The 16153-nt window shown below is 38.0% G+C and overlaps 1 protein-coding gene across 12 annotated transcripts in view; it reads right to left on the bottom strand.

Moving 5' to 3' along the window:
* The window catches only part of PAM (peptidylglycine alpha-amidating monooxygenase), a 142539-nt gene that overhangs the window by 67909 nt on the left and 58477 nt on the right, over positions 1 to 16153 (bottom strand). For all 12 annotated transcript variants that reach the window (XM_035570060.2, XM_035570053.2, XM_035570057.2 and 9 more), the window contains one exon: positions 7788 to 7845. In XM_035570060.2, the coding sequence (XP_035425953.1) occupies positions 7788 to 7845 (58 nt within the window). The remainder of the gene's footprint in view (positions 1 to 7787; positions 7846 to 16153) is intronic.

Genomic DNA, 16153 nt, shown 5'->3' with positions numbered 1-16153 from the left:
AAAGACACTACCTCTTCTACTGCCTTACTGTTTCTCTTCAATCTCCTGCCACTCTCTCATTCTCTATATTTACTGTAGTGAGTGAGTCAAGAGGTCTTTTATTCTTTACAGAGTGTCCACCTACAATGACATTCTGGTGCATGAATGGGACATTCAAGCACCATTATAAAACTTACTGTAAATAGCATAACAAATACTACTAGTATAAATAGAAAATAGAGCACTACAATTAACAAATTAAAACCAGATTTCTATGTGAACCACTTACACACATTACTCAAGCTTACATTTCATCATTGCTTCTGAAAGAGTAACAAAAAAAACCTCTGTCTGCACGTGAGCTACAGAAAGCTCTGCAAGAGTCAGTTACTTTTTTCTGGTATAGATATTTTCTTCGCAACACTGCCAGGTCTATATCAGTTTGCCAAAACGGGGGTGAGGGGGGTGGGGGGTGGGGTCAAAACCAACCAAACGAAAACCAACAACCCAAAACATAAAAAAAAATAAAAAAGTGGTAAAAGACATAAAAATTAGTGTGAGATTCAAACCAAATACAATACTTGTTACAAACAAAGGCTTAAGAAGTATCAAACAAAAGCCTCTAGTTACATTTCTAGCCTATATATTTTGTAAAAAATAGATACAACACAAATCAATATGTAAGTAAGTTTGATTTCCTGTAGAAGAAAAAAATCATAGTTTTGGTCAAACACAGTACCAACACCTGAGAATTTATTAAGTGGTATAATTGGACAGCACTTCATACTTGATAGTTATACACAAATTTGAGTAGAAAGCCTGCAAAGACTTTCACAGTCCAAAATTAGAGAACTAATAAGATCAATATCAGTGATATTTACCTATTATAATATGTGACTGGAATTGTACTGTTCACTTACATGAATGCAAACTCACCCAAGAGATTGGTACTTTTCTTACTAAAGCACTCAAAATGAGATATGAATTCAGCATTTTTAAATAATAAAAACTTCTAAAAAAAACCCTGAATTATTGCTTTTTTTTTTTTTTTTTTTTTTTACTAACTAGTTACATTTGTTAATAATATTCTATTTAAAGCAAAATATTTCGTTTGAAAAACAAAAAAAATCAGGAAAAAACACAATACCACTTCTGATTTAGTGTCTTTTCAGGTATAACCATCAAATAAATTATCTTTTTTTTTTTAATTTTTTTATTGTTATTTTTTTAATGCATGGAGAAGCACTATAAAGTAATTACGGAAATAAGAGGAATAGTTTCAGTATATAAACTAAATCCGAATCAAGTTTTACTTACTTTCCTGACAAAATACTACTATGAATTATGAACTCTAGAAGAAACAAGACAGGAACGAACAGGACGTCAATTAAAACATAACAGTATCTAGCTAACGTATGTTCATAAAAAATTGATTTCTAATAAGTTTATCTTTACAAACAGCAATCCAATGACTGTTGATATTCTTTTTAAAAAAACTAGCTCTTTTAGTATAATTGTGTTTACTCATAAGAATATCAACATATCAATGTCCACAGTTTGACAGATTAGAGGTCTTCATTACAGTCAAGTCACTATATAAACTTCGCTATTGCCAAGTAATATGCCATACTAGAGAAATAAACCTGCAGCATCTGAGAGTCATATACAGAAAAAAAGTAATAAATCATCTAACTATTTCCTTTTGTATTGCTGAGTGTAATAGGTTTCGTCTCATTTCTACAGAACATTCTGACAGATAGGGACTTATCATGAGTCTCCAAGAAAAAGACACGTTTATTTACTGGTCACCCATGTGAATGAACATCAGGAGGTGATGATGACAGTCAAATTTCTTGGCTGAGTGACTTGCTGTCAGACTCGATTCTTAACAGTGTCTGTAGAACACCCTTTAGCTATCACTACAGCTCAGTAGTCAAAAGTTGATATTTATCGACACCTGCACCATTAAAGACTCAATCTATTTTCTGGTTTGTCTTTCTATCCATAAACATCAATCAGAAAGGAAGTGTAAGGACAAAACCATGATGTGATTTTCAAATGTGACTGGAATCATACTTTCTTGAAAAATTACTTATTGATCTCATTCATTAATATCTTTTGCATATAATTCTCATAGTCATTTCATTTCTCTTATTAACTGTTGGTCATAATTAGAAGCAAAAGTTATGCTCCTAATATCAACCTAAATGCAAAACAACCCAATACAAAAGTGAACCGTTTGCCAGCATTTGCAGATCTTTCACCACAGAAAGACTGGTTCAAACAAAAATCTCAGCCTTGACAATCTGACCCTCTACTAAACAGCATCTGCAGAAATACACAGGTGCATCCTTGAAAAAGACCTTTAAGGCAAAAACTTGCTGTACTCATCCTTCTAGTTGGTAACTCTTTGTAAGTAAGCTTGATCAGTTTCTTCATTTGATACTGTCTGAGAACTGACTCTAAACTAGCTGGCACATTCTGGTAAAGTAGCCTTACAGTTTTACAGAATGAAGTTATACCCTTTGTCCCTGTACAAGCATGGCAGTCTGCTGGTTTCAAATATTTAGGGAAATAAAGCTGAAGTCCTGAATTCAAACCTGGGGGTGCTGGTTCAGAAGAAGCTTAATATGAGTCAGTGTAGTGGGTTTACATGGCAAGGTTTTTGTAGCAGTGGACTACAGGGGTGGCCTCTGTGACAAGAATCCACCAGGTGCCACATGTTAGATAAGGGCCAGTTTCAGCCAGCTCCAAAGGGACCTGCCACTACCCAAAGTCAAGCCAATAAATGATGATGTTTACACCTCTGTAAGAGCAGTGTTGAAAAAACAAAACAAAACAAAAAAACTGCTGCACAATAGCAGCTGGAAGAGTGAGGAGTGAGAACCACCCCAGGATGCTGCCACCCATGGAGAGTCCCTGCAGGAGCAGGCCCCGGGCTGGAGCTGCAGCCCGTGGAGAGGAGCCCATGCAGGAGCAGGGGGTCTGTGGGTAGCTGCCGCCCACCCATGGGGGACCCAGGTTGGAGCAGTTTGCTCTTGGGGGATGGATGGACCCTGTGGTACGGAGCCATGTGGGAGCAGTTCTTGAAGAGCTGCAGCCTGTGGGCAGCCCCCACAGGCTCAGTTCGGGAAGGACGGCATCCGGTGGGAGGGACCCCACGTGGAGCAGGGGCAGAGAGTGACCGTGAAGGAGCGGTGGAGACAAAGCACCAGGGACTGACCGCAGCACCCATTCCGTTCCCCTGCGCCGCTGAGGGGGAGGAAGTAGAAGAGATTGGATAGGGGGAAGGTGTTTTTAGTTTGTTTCCTTTTTTTCTCACTTCTCTAGCTTGTTACTAATAGGCAATAAATTTCTCTAATCTCCCTATGCTAAGTTTCTTTTGCTCATCATAATAACTGTTGAGTGATCTCCCTGTCCTTATCTAAACCCTTGAGCCCTTTTTATTGTATTTTCACCCACTTTCCCTTCTAGAAGGGGGAGCGAGAGAGTGGTTGTGGTGGAGCTCAGCCTCCCAGCTAAGTAAAACCACCACAGCTAACAATGTGAGCTTGCAGCCCAGAAAGCCAATGATATCCTGGGCTGCATCAAAAGAAGCATTGCCAGCAGCTTGAGGGAGGTGATTCTCCCCCTCTATTCTGCTCTTGCGAGACTCCACCTGGAGCCCCATGTTCAGCTCTGGGGACCCCAGTACAAGAATCACAGAATCGTAGAATCATTAGGGTTGGAAAACACCTCCAAGATCACCTGATCCAACCATCCCCCTACTACCAATGTCACCCACTAAACCATGCCCCTAAACACCACATCCAACCTTTCCTTGAACACCACCAGGGACAGTGACTCCACCACTTCCTTGGGCAACCCATTCCAATGCCTGACTACTCTTTCTGAGAAGAAATGTCTCCTCATTTCCAGCCTAAACTTCCCCTGGTGCAAATTGAGGCCATTCCCTCCAGTCCTGTCACTACTTATCTGTGAGAAGAGGCCAACCCCCAGCTCCCCACAACTTCCTTTCAGGTAGCTGTAGAGAGCAATAAGGTCTCGCCTGAGCCTCCTCTTCTCCAGACTAAACAACTCCAGTGCCCTCAGCTGCTCCTCACAGGACTTGTGTTCCAGGCCCTTCACCAGCTTCGTAGCCCTGCTCTGGGCACCCTCGAGGGCCTTGATGTCCTTCTTGTTGTGTGGGAATGATCACCTCCCTGGTCCTGCTGGCTACACTATTCCTGATATAAGCCAAGATGCCGTTGGCCTTCTTGGCCACCTGGGCACACTGCCGGCTCATGTTCAAGTGAGCATCAATTAACACCCTCAGTTCCTTTTCCTCTGCTCAGCTTTCCAGCCGCTCTGCCCCAAACCTGTAGCGCTGCATGGGATTGTTGTGGCCAAAGAGCAGGACCCAGCACTTAGCCATGTTGAACCTCATCCCATTGACCTCTGCCCATCGACCCATCCTGTCCAGGTCCCTCTGCAGGGCCTCCCTAACCTCTGGCAAATCAACACTTCCTCCCAACTTGGCATCATCTGCAAACTTACTGAGGGTGCACTCAATTCCCTCATCCAAATCATCAATAAAGATATTAAAGAGGATGGACCCTGACACCGACACCTAGAGAATACCACTTGTGACTGGTCACCAATTGGATTTCACTCTGTTCACCACCACTCTCTGGGCCCGGCCATCCAGCTGGTTTTTAACCCAGCAAAGAGTGTACCTGTCCAAGCCATGGGCTGCCAGCTTCTCCAGGAGAATACTATGGGAGACCATGTCAAAGTCTTTGTTGAAGCCTAGGTAGGCTACATCAACAGCCTTCCCCTCATCCACCAGGCAGAAGAAGGACATGTTGAGTGAGTTGGGGCTGTTCAGCCTGGAGAAGACAAGGCTCCAGGGAGACCTTATAGCAGACTTCCATTCCCTAAAGGGGGCCTACAGGAAAGCTGGGGAGGGACTCTTTGTCAGGGGATATAGTGACAGGACAAAGAGTAATGGCTTTGAACTAAAAGAGGGTTGGTTTAGATTAGATGAGGGTGGTGAGGCACTGAAGCAGGTTGCCAACCAGAAGCTGTGGATGCCCCATCCCTGAGGTGTTCAAGGCCAGGCTGAACAAAGGCTCTGGACAACCTGGTCTAGTGGGTGGCACCCCTGCCCATGACAGGGGGATTGGAACTAGATGGTCTTTAAGGTCTCTCCCAACCCAAAACATTCTATGATCCTATAATATTTGATAAAAAATACTGGAAAAATCTGCAGACAGTGTTTTCTACTTACTACTGTATGCAGCTAAAACAACAAGTCCTCTCTTCCAAGGTCCTTATATTTCATCAATATGCAAAAAAATAGTGCTGCTGAAGGTTCTTTTAACGGAACCTGCTCTTCCACGCTCTGTTGGAAGAAGGAGGAGAGAGGCCAAAAGCAGGAAAATAAAGGAAAGTGTAAAAAAAAATATACCGAAGATAAGAGAAAACATTTACTTGGCAGTACTGAGTGTAAATAAATTGAATTGGAGGCAGAACACAGATTCTGATCTTAGCTTTATCACTGTACTGTCTCAGAAACTCATTTTGTTTTCATTATACATATTCACACCTATTGAGAGAACATATTAACTTTTCAATACATTGCTGAAGAAACAGCCAGTACGTCAGATCATCTTTTAGTTTATAAAAGCTGTCACAAAGATAAACAGGAATTAAGGAGAGTTAATTATGTCATCTATTGGCAATGCAATGAATGCAGATTTTGCTTAAACCATTTGAAAATGTAGACAGGATCCTATTAGAAAGATATATTTCATTGTGTATGTCAATATTATGCTTATTTAAGCAACACAAAATACATGCATGCAAGTAAGTAAATACTAGGTTTTGTAGCACTTGAAGATATTAAGTAAAGTTAAATTTCTTGGATGACGCCTATTGTAAAAATCTCTTTCCTGAGAAGAAGTTTGAATTTCTATTCATATATTTTGTAAGATAGGTCAGTTTGCATTCTTTGTATTTGCTGCAGTTGGATATGTCTGAGTCTGGTCTTTCCAGCAACTAGGCAACTTGTGTCGGTTGTGAAGACTCCAATCTGACAAATATTTTCAACTGAAATCACTTTTCAGTGACTTCGCTGAAGTCAGATGGAACTGATCACATGCTTAAGACTGACCACACGCCGATAATACATGTTGGTAGAAGTGACCAAAGAGGGAAAAAAAATAAAGCAATTTAAATTTATTTTCAAAATACCCAAATATAAGATGTTGTAAGCAATACTGTTGTGGGAAAACTTCATGTTCACAGAATAGGATTTTCTTTTTAATTTGCTGATCATGTTCCTCTTGCTCTCCAAAGCTTCATATAACAACTAGAATGGTTTTGTTGATCAGACCTTATATTGCTTTGTATTATGCGTATTCAAGCACAGTGATCATTGGAAAGACAACTAAATCTGGTCAAAATCTGATTAAAAAAAGGAAACATATGAAAACAAGAAGTTTCTCAGCTGTCAGAGAAAAAATGGGTTGTCTGGCTGAGTCACACTGAGATTTTGCACAAATTCCATTTTTAAGTAAATTCTTTTAGTAGGTCCTTCTAATCATATACACCACTAGAAGTATTTTGTATGGATTTAATACATGTAAACACCAAATGACAGAAACAAATGTGCAGCATTCTAATAAAGAATTGAACTATGCAATTTTGCAACTCAATGAAGCACTAAAAAAATAAACCGCTTAAGCAGCAGGTTAGTGGTATGCCTTTCTATGAATTACTTGAAAGCAGAAGAGTCAATTGCATGTACTGCATGGTAAATACAGTTTATCAGAGAATGAACATTCAATCCCTTTCATACTTTTTTTTTTCCCGGGGTCAGACTCACAGATAAAACATAATTTCATGGTCAGGGGCCAACTTCTTTGCTAAGCAGAAATACAGGGAAAGCATTGAAGAAAAAATAACTTTTTTTTTTCAGATATCAAAATGTAACATGAAAGACTGAAAAGAAGATTCTATATCCAAAGAATTTCCACACAGAAATCTACATGGAACAATAGTCTCATAATACTCTACAACAAAAATACAAAATTTCTATCATATTTATTATGAATGCAGATATCCTGAAAGACAACAAGGGATAAGAATTTAGATATTTTCAGTTTAAAGAACATTCTGATAGTGAAACTATCTAAAGAAAAATCATCATGCTTTCTCTCTACTTGAACGACTGCAGGTTCACAAGCAAGGAAAACAAAATTGAAAGTACCCCAAAGACCTTGTGAACAGATGGTATTGTTTTGCAGATCTGTATGATCTCTGTGCTGGTACACTATTTCCCACTGTTTGTCTGCCACCTTATTCAAGCTACAACATTAAAAAAAATGGAGGAGAGAGGGTTCGTTTTTTTTTCTTCTTCTTCCCTGGATAAGTAAAATCTCACTGCAGCTAATGTAGACTGTAAGTGCAAAGGATTTACAGCCTACACCAGCACGTAAATAAACAGTGTGTTCAGTGGAGCAGAATTAAGTATCCGGCCAGAAGACAGGAAACCAATACTTTACAAATGGGGCTGTTTGATATTGACTGCCAGAGGCATCTGCATGCAGCTCCTTAACTACTATTACTCATGAATCTCTCCAGATACAGTTTGTTACCCTGACTCTAAGTAGCTGTCTCTAGTTTGTTTCTGCATTAGCCATGATGAATGCATTTTAGAAACTCTGACAGCCAAAGATTAAGTCAATATCAGTCAAAGAAAAAAAGAAAATGCTGACCTTCTTCAAAATGGCTCGCTTAAGTTCTTATAGTAAACCAATACTTACCTACATAAGCTTCATCATCCACTGGCAGGGATACTGACATGCAGAGGTAGGTATCAGACTGTTCAAAGAGAAAAGATAAATTTTCATTTTAAAATGAAAAGATAAAATCAACTTTATCTATGTCTGCTCAGTGAAGGGCAGGTCCTACAAAAGTGCCATCAAGGAAAAACACCACTTGCTTTACCAAGATATTTGTCCAAAGGTTATGTAGGATGTCTAGATTACCATAAGAAATTAATTCATTGCTATATTTTATTTATATGTAACAGACATTAGTCTATAGGGTCATGGATATGGCCTGTAGGTTGACAGTTATGCTATTATCTAATTTAAATTTTATTTTTCATACTTAAGGCTGTTTAAGAAGGAAAAGATCATCAAATACTGGCATTTGACTACACCTATAAACTCCAAATCTGACAGGACTTTCTCTTTCATGAGGACTGGGCAAAGCAGACAAAGAAAAAATTCCTCCTACAAGAAGCTTCAAATTAATTAAAGATACTAAAGATAGGCTTAAACGTTTTGGAAGCCACTGAGAAGGAAAGACAGGTACAATGGTGATAACAGTATGTGATTACACAGGGCAATGATGTGCACAGATAAGAAACTGACTTTGGTGTTTTTGCTAGATGATGGGAAGTACGAACAAAGATCAGCTTATGCAACTGATATGAATGCCTTTGTGAACTCTAGGTATATGCATCCACAGAGTGAACATTGAACATGCAAACTGAAAAGGAAATAGTCTTTTTTTTTCTATTTTGCCTGGATTTGGAAGTAATTTAATTATTTTTCTTAAACTTCATTTGAACCTTATACCCAGCAGAAATGCTTCACAGTATGACAGAAATAAAAAATAAACAGATTCTTTGTTTTTAACACACACTCGAGTTTAGTCACACAAATTGCCTGGGCTAAAAATAAAGACAACATGCACTTTTTTGAAAGTATTGTTTACCCAATTACAAATTAAATCAGTTAAGGACAGAGTATTAGGACTGAACAGAGACATAATGGGATGAGATTTTATAACTTGTGACTTAACGTCTACACGAATTATTAGAAGTTTAAACGAACTCATTTTTGTCTTTCTTTTCTTAATCAAAGATTGTCATCTGGAAGTTGCAAATGTATTAAAACTGATATTGTGCTACTCATTTACCTGAGCTGTTGGAGAACTGTCATGTCTCTTTGGCTTGCTGTTATAACACATCTACAAGTAGCAACTGTCTCAACTGAACATCTTTCATGCTCTCTGTTCTCTCTCTTCAATGCTTATAATCTATTTTACGTAGTATATATATTGTGTAGTTTAGACACAGTCTCTGTTAATCTGATCTGCATTTAGGAAGGCTCATGTATTAATCTGATGGATGAGTGAAAAAACAGCAACAACAAAAAGACTTATTGCTCTGGAGAAAAAAATTTAAAAAAAGGAATATTCAAAGTCTTTTACTTTCCATCTATTTGTTATCATTTATATTGCCTTAGGATAGCCACTTTCAGATTGTTCTCCAAGGTAATCTGAAGCAAATTCCTCCAAACAGTGAGTTTTTAATAGTTATTTTAGCATGATGAGCCTATAGATCATCAGTACAGGCAAAGCCCTGAATTGTTCCAATCCCATTCTACACAAGGCATAGTTTTATATCCGTTACCCCTTTCCTTACAGTAGTTCCATTCTACCACCCCATATTATTTTCAGTTTGTCCTCCTCTTCTTTCCTAAAAGCAGAGAAACTAAGAAACAAACCTGACAAATCACCCCAAACACAACCTCCTCTTAAAATGTTCCCAACAGCTGTAAAATAAAAAGCAAAGAAGCACATTTGAAGAAAAAAATATGCCAAGATAATAGATGAATTTAAAGTAGTATTACAACTCAATGACAAAGAACTATCATTATCTGTTAAACATAATCTGGACGAAAACTCCAAGCCAAGAATCTCTCATTATTGCTGTGAACAGGAAAACATTCTAATTTTTGCATTACTACTCTCCTGCCCTACTTCACAGAATCATCATAGAATGGTTTGGGTTGGAAGGAACCTTAAAACCCATCTAGTTCCACCCCACCTGCCACAGGCTGGGATGTCACCCATTAGACCAGGTTGCCCAGGGCCCCATCCAGCCTGGCCTTGAACACTTCCAGGGATGGGGCATCCACAGCTTCTAGCTGGCAACTTGTTCTAGTGCCTCACCACCCTCATAGTGAAGAATTTCCTCCTAACACCTAATCTAAATCTCCCCTCTTTTAGTTTATAGAATCACAGAACATCAAGAGTCGTAAGGGACCCACGAGAATCATCAAGTCTCCTGGCTCCACACAGGACCACATGTCTGAGAACATTGTGCAAATGTTTCTTGAGCTCCAACAGCCTCAGTGCTGTGACCACTTCCTTGGGGAGCCTGTTCCAGTGTGCGACCACCTTCTCAATGAAGAACCTTTTCCTAATATCCACCCTGATGCAGTCTCATGCCATTCCTATCATTGAGTCCTATCACTGGTCCCCAGAGAGCAGAGATCAGTGCCCGCCCCTCCAATCCCCTGGTGAGGAAGCTGTAGGCCACAATGAGGCCTCCCCTCAGTCTCCTCTTTTCTAGACTAAACAAACCAAGCGACCTCAGTTGCCCCTCATGTATCTTGAAATGTATGTTTCAAGTATAAAACTATTCCCCCTTGTCCTATCACTATCTGCCTGAGTAAAAAGTCACTCTCCATCTTTTTTATAAGCCCCCTTTTGAGTACTGAATTTTTATAAGCCCCCTTTTGAGTACTGAAAGGCCACAATGAGACTCCAGGGAAACTTGAAGCCTTCTTTTCTCCAAGCCGAACATGCCCAGCTCTCTCAGTCTGTCTTCATAGGAAAGTAACTCCAGCCCTCTGATCATCATCTTATGCTCCTTTTATACACATCTACTGTTAGGTATAGTTAGAGAAGAGATGACTTGTTCAAATAGATCATGCAGTCAACTAATGCGATCATTCTGAAGTCTGTCGTTACTGGCATGAAAACTCATGCTGGCACAGTTGGAGGGATTTTCAATTTTAATTTTTATTTATTTATTTTTAACATACAAGCCAGGTTTTATTTAGCTTGTAAAGAAAACAAATGAAAAATCAGCTAATGGGTTCAAGAAAAGAAATTCTGGTAGTTTATCTTGAATTGTCAATGTTCTAGACTTTAAACACAACAACAGTAGCACCCTGACACTCAAGCACTTCAAAAGGCACACTTCATAATCAACAATAGTTCTGTCCCATTTTCTCTATCTCACCATGAGGTAGGTCTGTGAGTCTAAGTGCATGCATTTGATCAATTATGAAAGAAATTGTTATGTAAACTTCAAAAGTATTTAAAAAGCAAGCACAGAAAAAAAAAGTGAGATTGCTGCACTATGCAAAACTGTATCTATTCAGAGGTCTTAAAAAAAAAAGTTGAAAGATGAGATAAGAACAAGTTTCAAAATGCCACAACTGCATTTTAAAGCATACTAGAGACAGGGGAAGGTAAAACCTCCACAGTTTTTCCCTTCCATCTCCTGCCCTCCTCCCACTCTTCTATTCATTAAAGGAAGAATCCTTGTCATTAATGTCCATTATTGACTCATAATTACATTATTTTTCATAAAGCTCTGGTATTGACATTCACTGGGCCGGGGTCCAGATTCATCCTTAACTGAATTCTACTTTTCGCAGAATTTCACCATAAGAAATAAGCAAGGCATTCACACAATTTTCTCCAGAGTCAGAGTAAGTCTTGGGATCTTTGGATGAAGTCTCAACTTGACTGTCTTAGATAAACTAGAGAAAGTGGTGCCAGTAATTTATGGGTATCTGAAAGATTTGCTTCCTGTTTTATGTATTGTTATCTGCTACGGTATACCCACACAAACCAGAGATGAGAAGTTATAACCAAGGATGTCAAACTTACTTAGTACTTAGAAATAAAACTACAAACTTGGGTATACAGGTATCACAAGTCACTGCCACCCTACTGGCAGAAGCTCAAGATAAGCAAAACATATAAAAGATGCTCAAGATATACATATATAAAAAAAATCACAAAAGAAAACAAAAAAACTTGCAGTATCCATTAGACAAGAGCAACTCTACACACAGCCTTTCCACGCTAACAGTATCTCACTAAATTACACCTTTTATCACATTTTGCACTTTTAGCAATATTTACAAAGTTTCAAATGAACATTTAAGAACTCAACCAATACTGTACCAAACTAATGTAGCAAAGAAGAGCTCATCCAGACTCAAACACAGTAGTGATTAATTAAAAAAATCCCTATTTTTAATGTAAAGAATGACTTAAGATACAGTATTAATTGCACTGCAATATTTTATCAGTATTTCTTAGTTGATTTGTAGCAAACACAGATATTCACAACAGCAAAAACGTATTACTGGCAGAGTAAATATGTTTACCCTGCATTCTCAATAATGCTTTCACAAAATAGCCTTCACTTTGCTTAATAGTACTGGGTTTTGTATTGGGTTTGCTCAAATTGAGCTGATCCCATCCCCTCTTGGAAGATAAAACATGCTGCTTCACGTTTAAATAATCAGTCCTTGAGTAGTATTAATTTACTGTGAAGAGCAATAATTTTTATACCGTTCTCAAGTATATGCTATCATTATAGAATGTTTCCCTCAGAACTGCAAAAGCACCACAGCCGTCCTCTCCACAGCTCCTAAATGTCTTCCGTCCTTCAGCACCACACCAATATTATTCTTCACATGACATATTAGTGGCATTTTTTCTTACTGTGCAATTGGAATAAGCATTAAGAAAAACAAAACAAAACAAGAATATTTATGTACTGCAGGTATTTTCCCCCCACTTATAAGAGGTGGTAGTGTTTGAAAGCACCAAGAAATGTAAAATATTTATTAACCAAGTCAGAAAACTATTCTACTTCACTGGTTTTCAGATTTATATTACTTGAATATACACTTCAGTGATGTTGTTCACAAAAGCTGCTTGGAACATTTTCACAGGCAAGTTTGTGTTTGACATTTGTGCCAAAAGAATGCACAACACGGGCAGATTCTCACAGTTAGCAAACTTCTAACCCATATAAAGTAGATGGTTCTCTCTGATTCACTCACAGGGCAGCAGGGCAGCCAGAGCTACAGAACATAAGGCAAAAAACAACTACAACAACAAAAACCAACAACAACACCAAGTCACTGAGTATAGGTAATCATTAGAAGAAAATGCAGGTTCTTCATAGCAACCCTTCCCACTGCCTAGACAACATGAGATACATTCTCTTAATGTAGGGGCACACAACTAACTTAACTATACAAGCATAGACATTGATCTTGGTTCCAGACACGTTCAAATCTTTCTACCAAGAATTACATCACCTTCATCATAATATGGAGCTACCTGTGCAGACCATACAAAATCTTTTGGAGTTTCTTTCTCTTCCATCACCTCCTGCCATTTGGAAACGTGTACGTATTGCTCTTTGAGCCACCTATACACTTTATATGTAAGCCCCTGCATTAAGAGAATTCAATGATTCCTACAAAAAAGGCATTCCAGAACAAGAGTGTGAATATTCATAATCTAGATAGACTCTTCATGGTAGTATCAAAAATTCACGTCAATTTCAGAGAATACATACAGATGGTTAGACTTTTCAGGATCCAAAAAGTTTAATTTTTAGCATCTGTTTTCAATGAGAATTACTGAGAAATACCATGGACTTTGGAAAGTAAAACTAGATGTAACTGCCTACAGGGACACTATGGAAGACCTCACTTCAGCAGCAGTATTATTTCAGTAGTTCCCATTCTTTTTCAGGTCTGGGGATATTTTTGACTAAACAAGCAATAACTCAAGCCCTTCTAGAACAATTCTTATGTTATACAAACCTTCTGATTGTAGGTCTACTGCAGGTCACACAAGTCCACTGGTCATGAATTATAAACAAAGCACTAAATAGTTCCATTAGACACCTTTCTGTTCACTAACTGTGATTCTAGACAGAAATATGAGTGTCATTATTTGTGAACCACCAACACAGAAAGAGGACAGAATTATGTTTGTGAAGTCTAGTCAAGGTATCAATCTGCGTCCAAGTGGTGAATTCAGCAATTTGTAATCCTACATTTTGCTGGGAAAAGAGAAAGCTGCCATTTAAACTTTCAATTTACCTGAGTTTAGAGTACAGTCACAAAAAATAGCACTTCGCAGTTCTAAGGCATGCAAGTAAATTTAAAAAACAGAATCTGAAGACACAGCAAACATGATACAGTTTTCTGAACAGTTACCTAGTGCCATCGCAGTTAGCTAAAGTTGTGCTGTCTAGTCTCCAGCTGCCTTACTCTTTTGAAAGAACTAACTTCCAGTATGAGTTGAATCTTATTTGTCAACCTCTCACAAATGTAGTTGTTTCAGAAAATTTGAAATGGTGTGTAGTACCTATGTTTATTTAGCTAAATATAGATATTTTTTTTTGTGAGGCTGTGTTTTAATCATTGAAAAAACTGAACTCAAGCTTACTTAAATTACCCAACATACATGTTCAAAATAAGATAGTCGATTTAATGAGAAACAGTGAGATGAGAAACAGAACTTCTAAGATAAAGCATATCTCAGAAATTTAGGAGAAAATCTCTTAACATAACCATTCCAGCAGTTCTTGTGAGCAGAATGCACTGACAAACTCTTACTAAAAAACTTGCAGAGCTCCCAAGTATCAGGTTTCTCACCTTTAGAAGGTCCTAATGCTCTCTAGTTATCTAAATTAAAAAAATAGTATGCAAGTAGCAATTCAAAGAGTTTTGTAGGAACAAGTATTTTCAATGTCAAAGAAAATGACTAAGAGCACTAATGAAGTTAATTGGTGGCAGAAGGAGGCAGAAGAGTTGAAGCTGTTTCATGATATAATTCATGGCTTACAGAAAATATCTTAAAACTGTAAAAATTCAGCCACTGAGTTTGTAGACATAAGTGGCAACTGGGCATTTAAATGTGGTTTATAAATACCTTTTTCAAGAAGAAGCAAACAGCCCAACCCTTTTTTTTTTTTGGAACTGTGGCTGTTCAGCAGTTGTCTAAGAGCCTTTTTCCATATGCACTATTATTTTTATGTCCTTTGTGAAGGACACGACGTAAAAGTCTTTCACATCACAAAAAAGATATCACTCAATTTGTCATATTAACCAATTGCTGATCTAAATAAAAGTTCCACTTCTTTGCATTAAATCACAGCATAATGATCTATCTGAAGTGTAAGCTTTTCTTTTCACATGATGAAGAACAGACAATATGGAACGTACTGGTGTTACTCTACAGATACTATTTTTTTCTCTAGAATTTAACTCATTCACAACTTCTCTAATAATTTCTGCTTATCCTCCTTTTTATTTATTTTTTAAGTCTTTCCCATAAGAATTGTTAGGATTCAGAACTCAGGAATTGGATTTAGTTACAACCAAAATAACAATACATCTCCAGAAATCCGTTACCAAAACATTTTAAAAATTGCACTTGTCCCCTTGCTCATTGACATCTTTCATGAATAGAGATAAACTCACAGATAGGCCCTGGAATAACAAACCCATATATGCTTCTTTGTAACCATCAGTATGGACAACTTGCAGATCTGCAGTCACTGACCACAAATCTGCCAACAATTAGGGCCAAAAGACACATGAAAAAGATAGCAAGGTAGTAAACTGCTACTACAGAAGAATTTCCTCTCTAAAGACGATTATTCACTTCCATGTTCTTTCTGCCACAAGTGAACAAACAGCACTGAAACCAAGAAGCTGTTAGTTAACTCCTTCTGTGAACCACAAGAAAATAAGTAACAATGACCGGAAAGGCAATATTTGCTGTGTATGTAAGAGTTTAAGCTGTCTAAATAGCAACCAGGTTTCCGGTTCAGCTATTGTGGGGCAGTGTGGAAGGAGGAAGGGAAATGGAGGGAAGAAGGGTAAAGAATTGGTGAAACAAAGAAAGGAAAATATGAGCTGGACAGTGGTATATAAGGCTAGGAATTACTATTACCTTTTTAAGAATTAGTTTGGAAAGTTGATTTCTACTGCTGTCTGTCTTCTCCATCCCTCCCCCAAATCTACACTTGGACATAACATTTAAGTTTGTGTAAAAGCTGTTGGATATAAGCATACATGCATGTGAAGAGTATTATTTCCCAACAACTATTATAGCCTTAACTAAAATTTACATAATTACAAATGCTCACCTTGGAGAATTCAAAGTACTTTTCACTCTCTCTGAAAGGGATGCTTAATGTTTTGTTGCAGATAAGTTAGATAAAATAGAAGAACAATACTTCTGTTTGCACTTACTGGAGTGACATCACTTGCTC

The sequence above is a fragment of the Cygnus atratus genome, chromosome Z (assembly GCF_013377495.2).
Source record: "Cygnus atratus isolate AKBS03 ecotype Queensland, Australia chromosome Z, CAtr_DNAZoo_HiC_assembly, whole genome shotgun sequence".
Lineage (NCBI taxonomy): Eukaryota > Metazoa > Chordata > Aves > Anseriformes > Anatidae > Cygnus > Cygnus atratus.
This window is presented reverse-complemented; position numbering and strand designations above follow the sequence as displayed.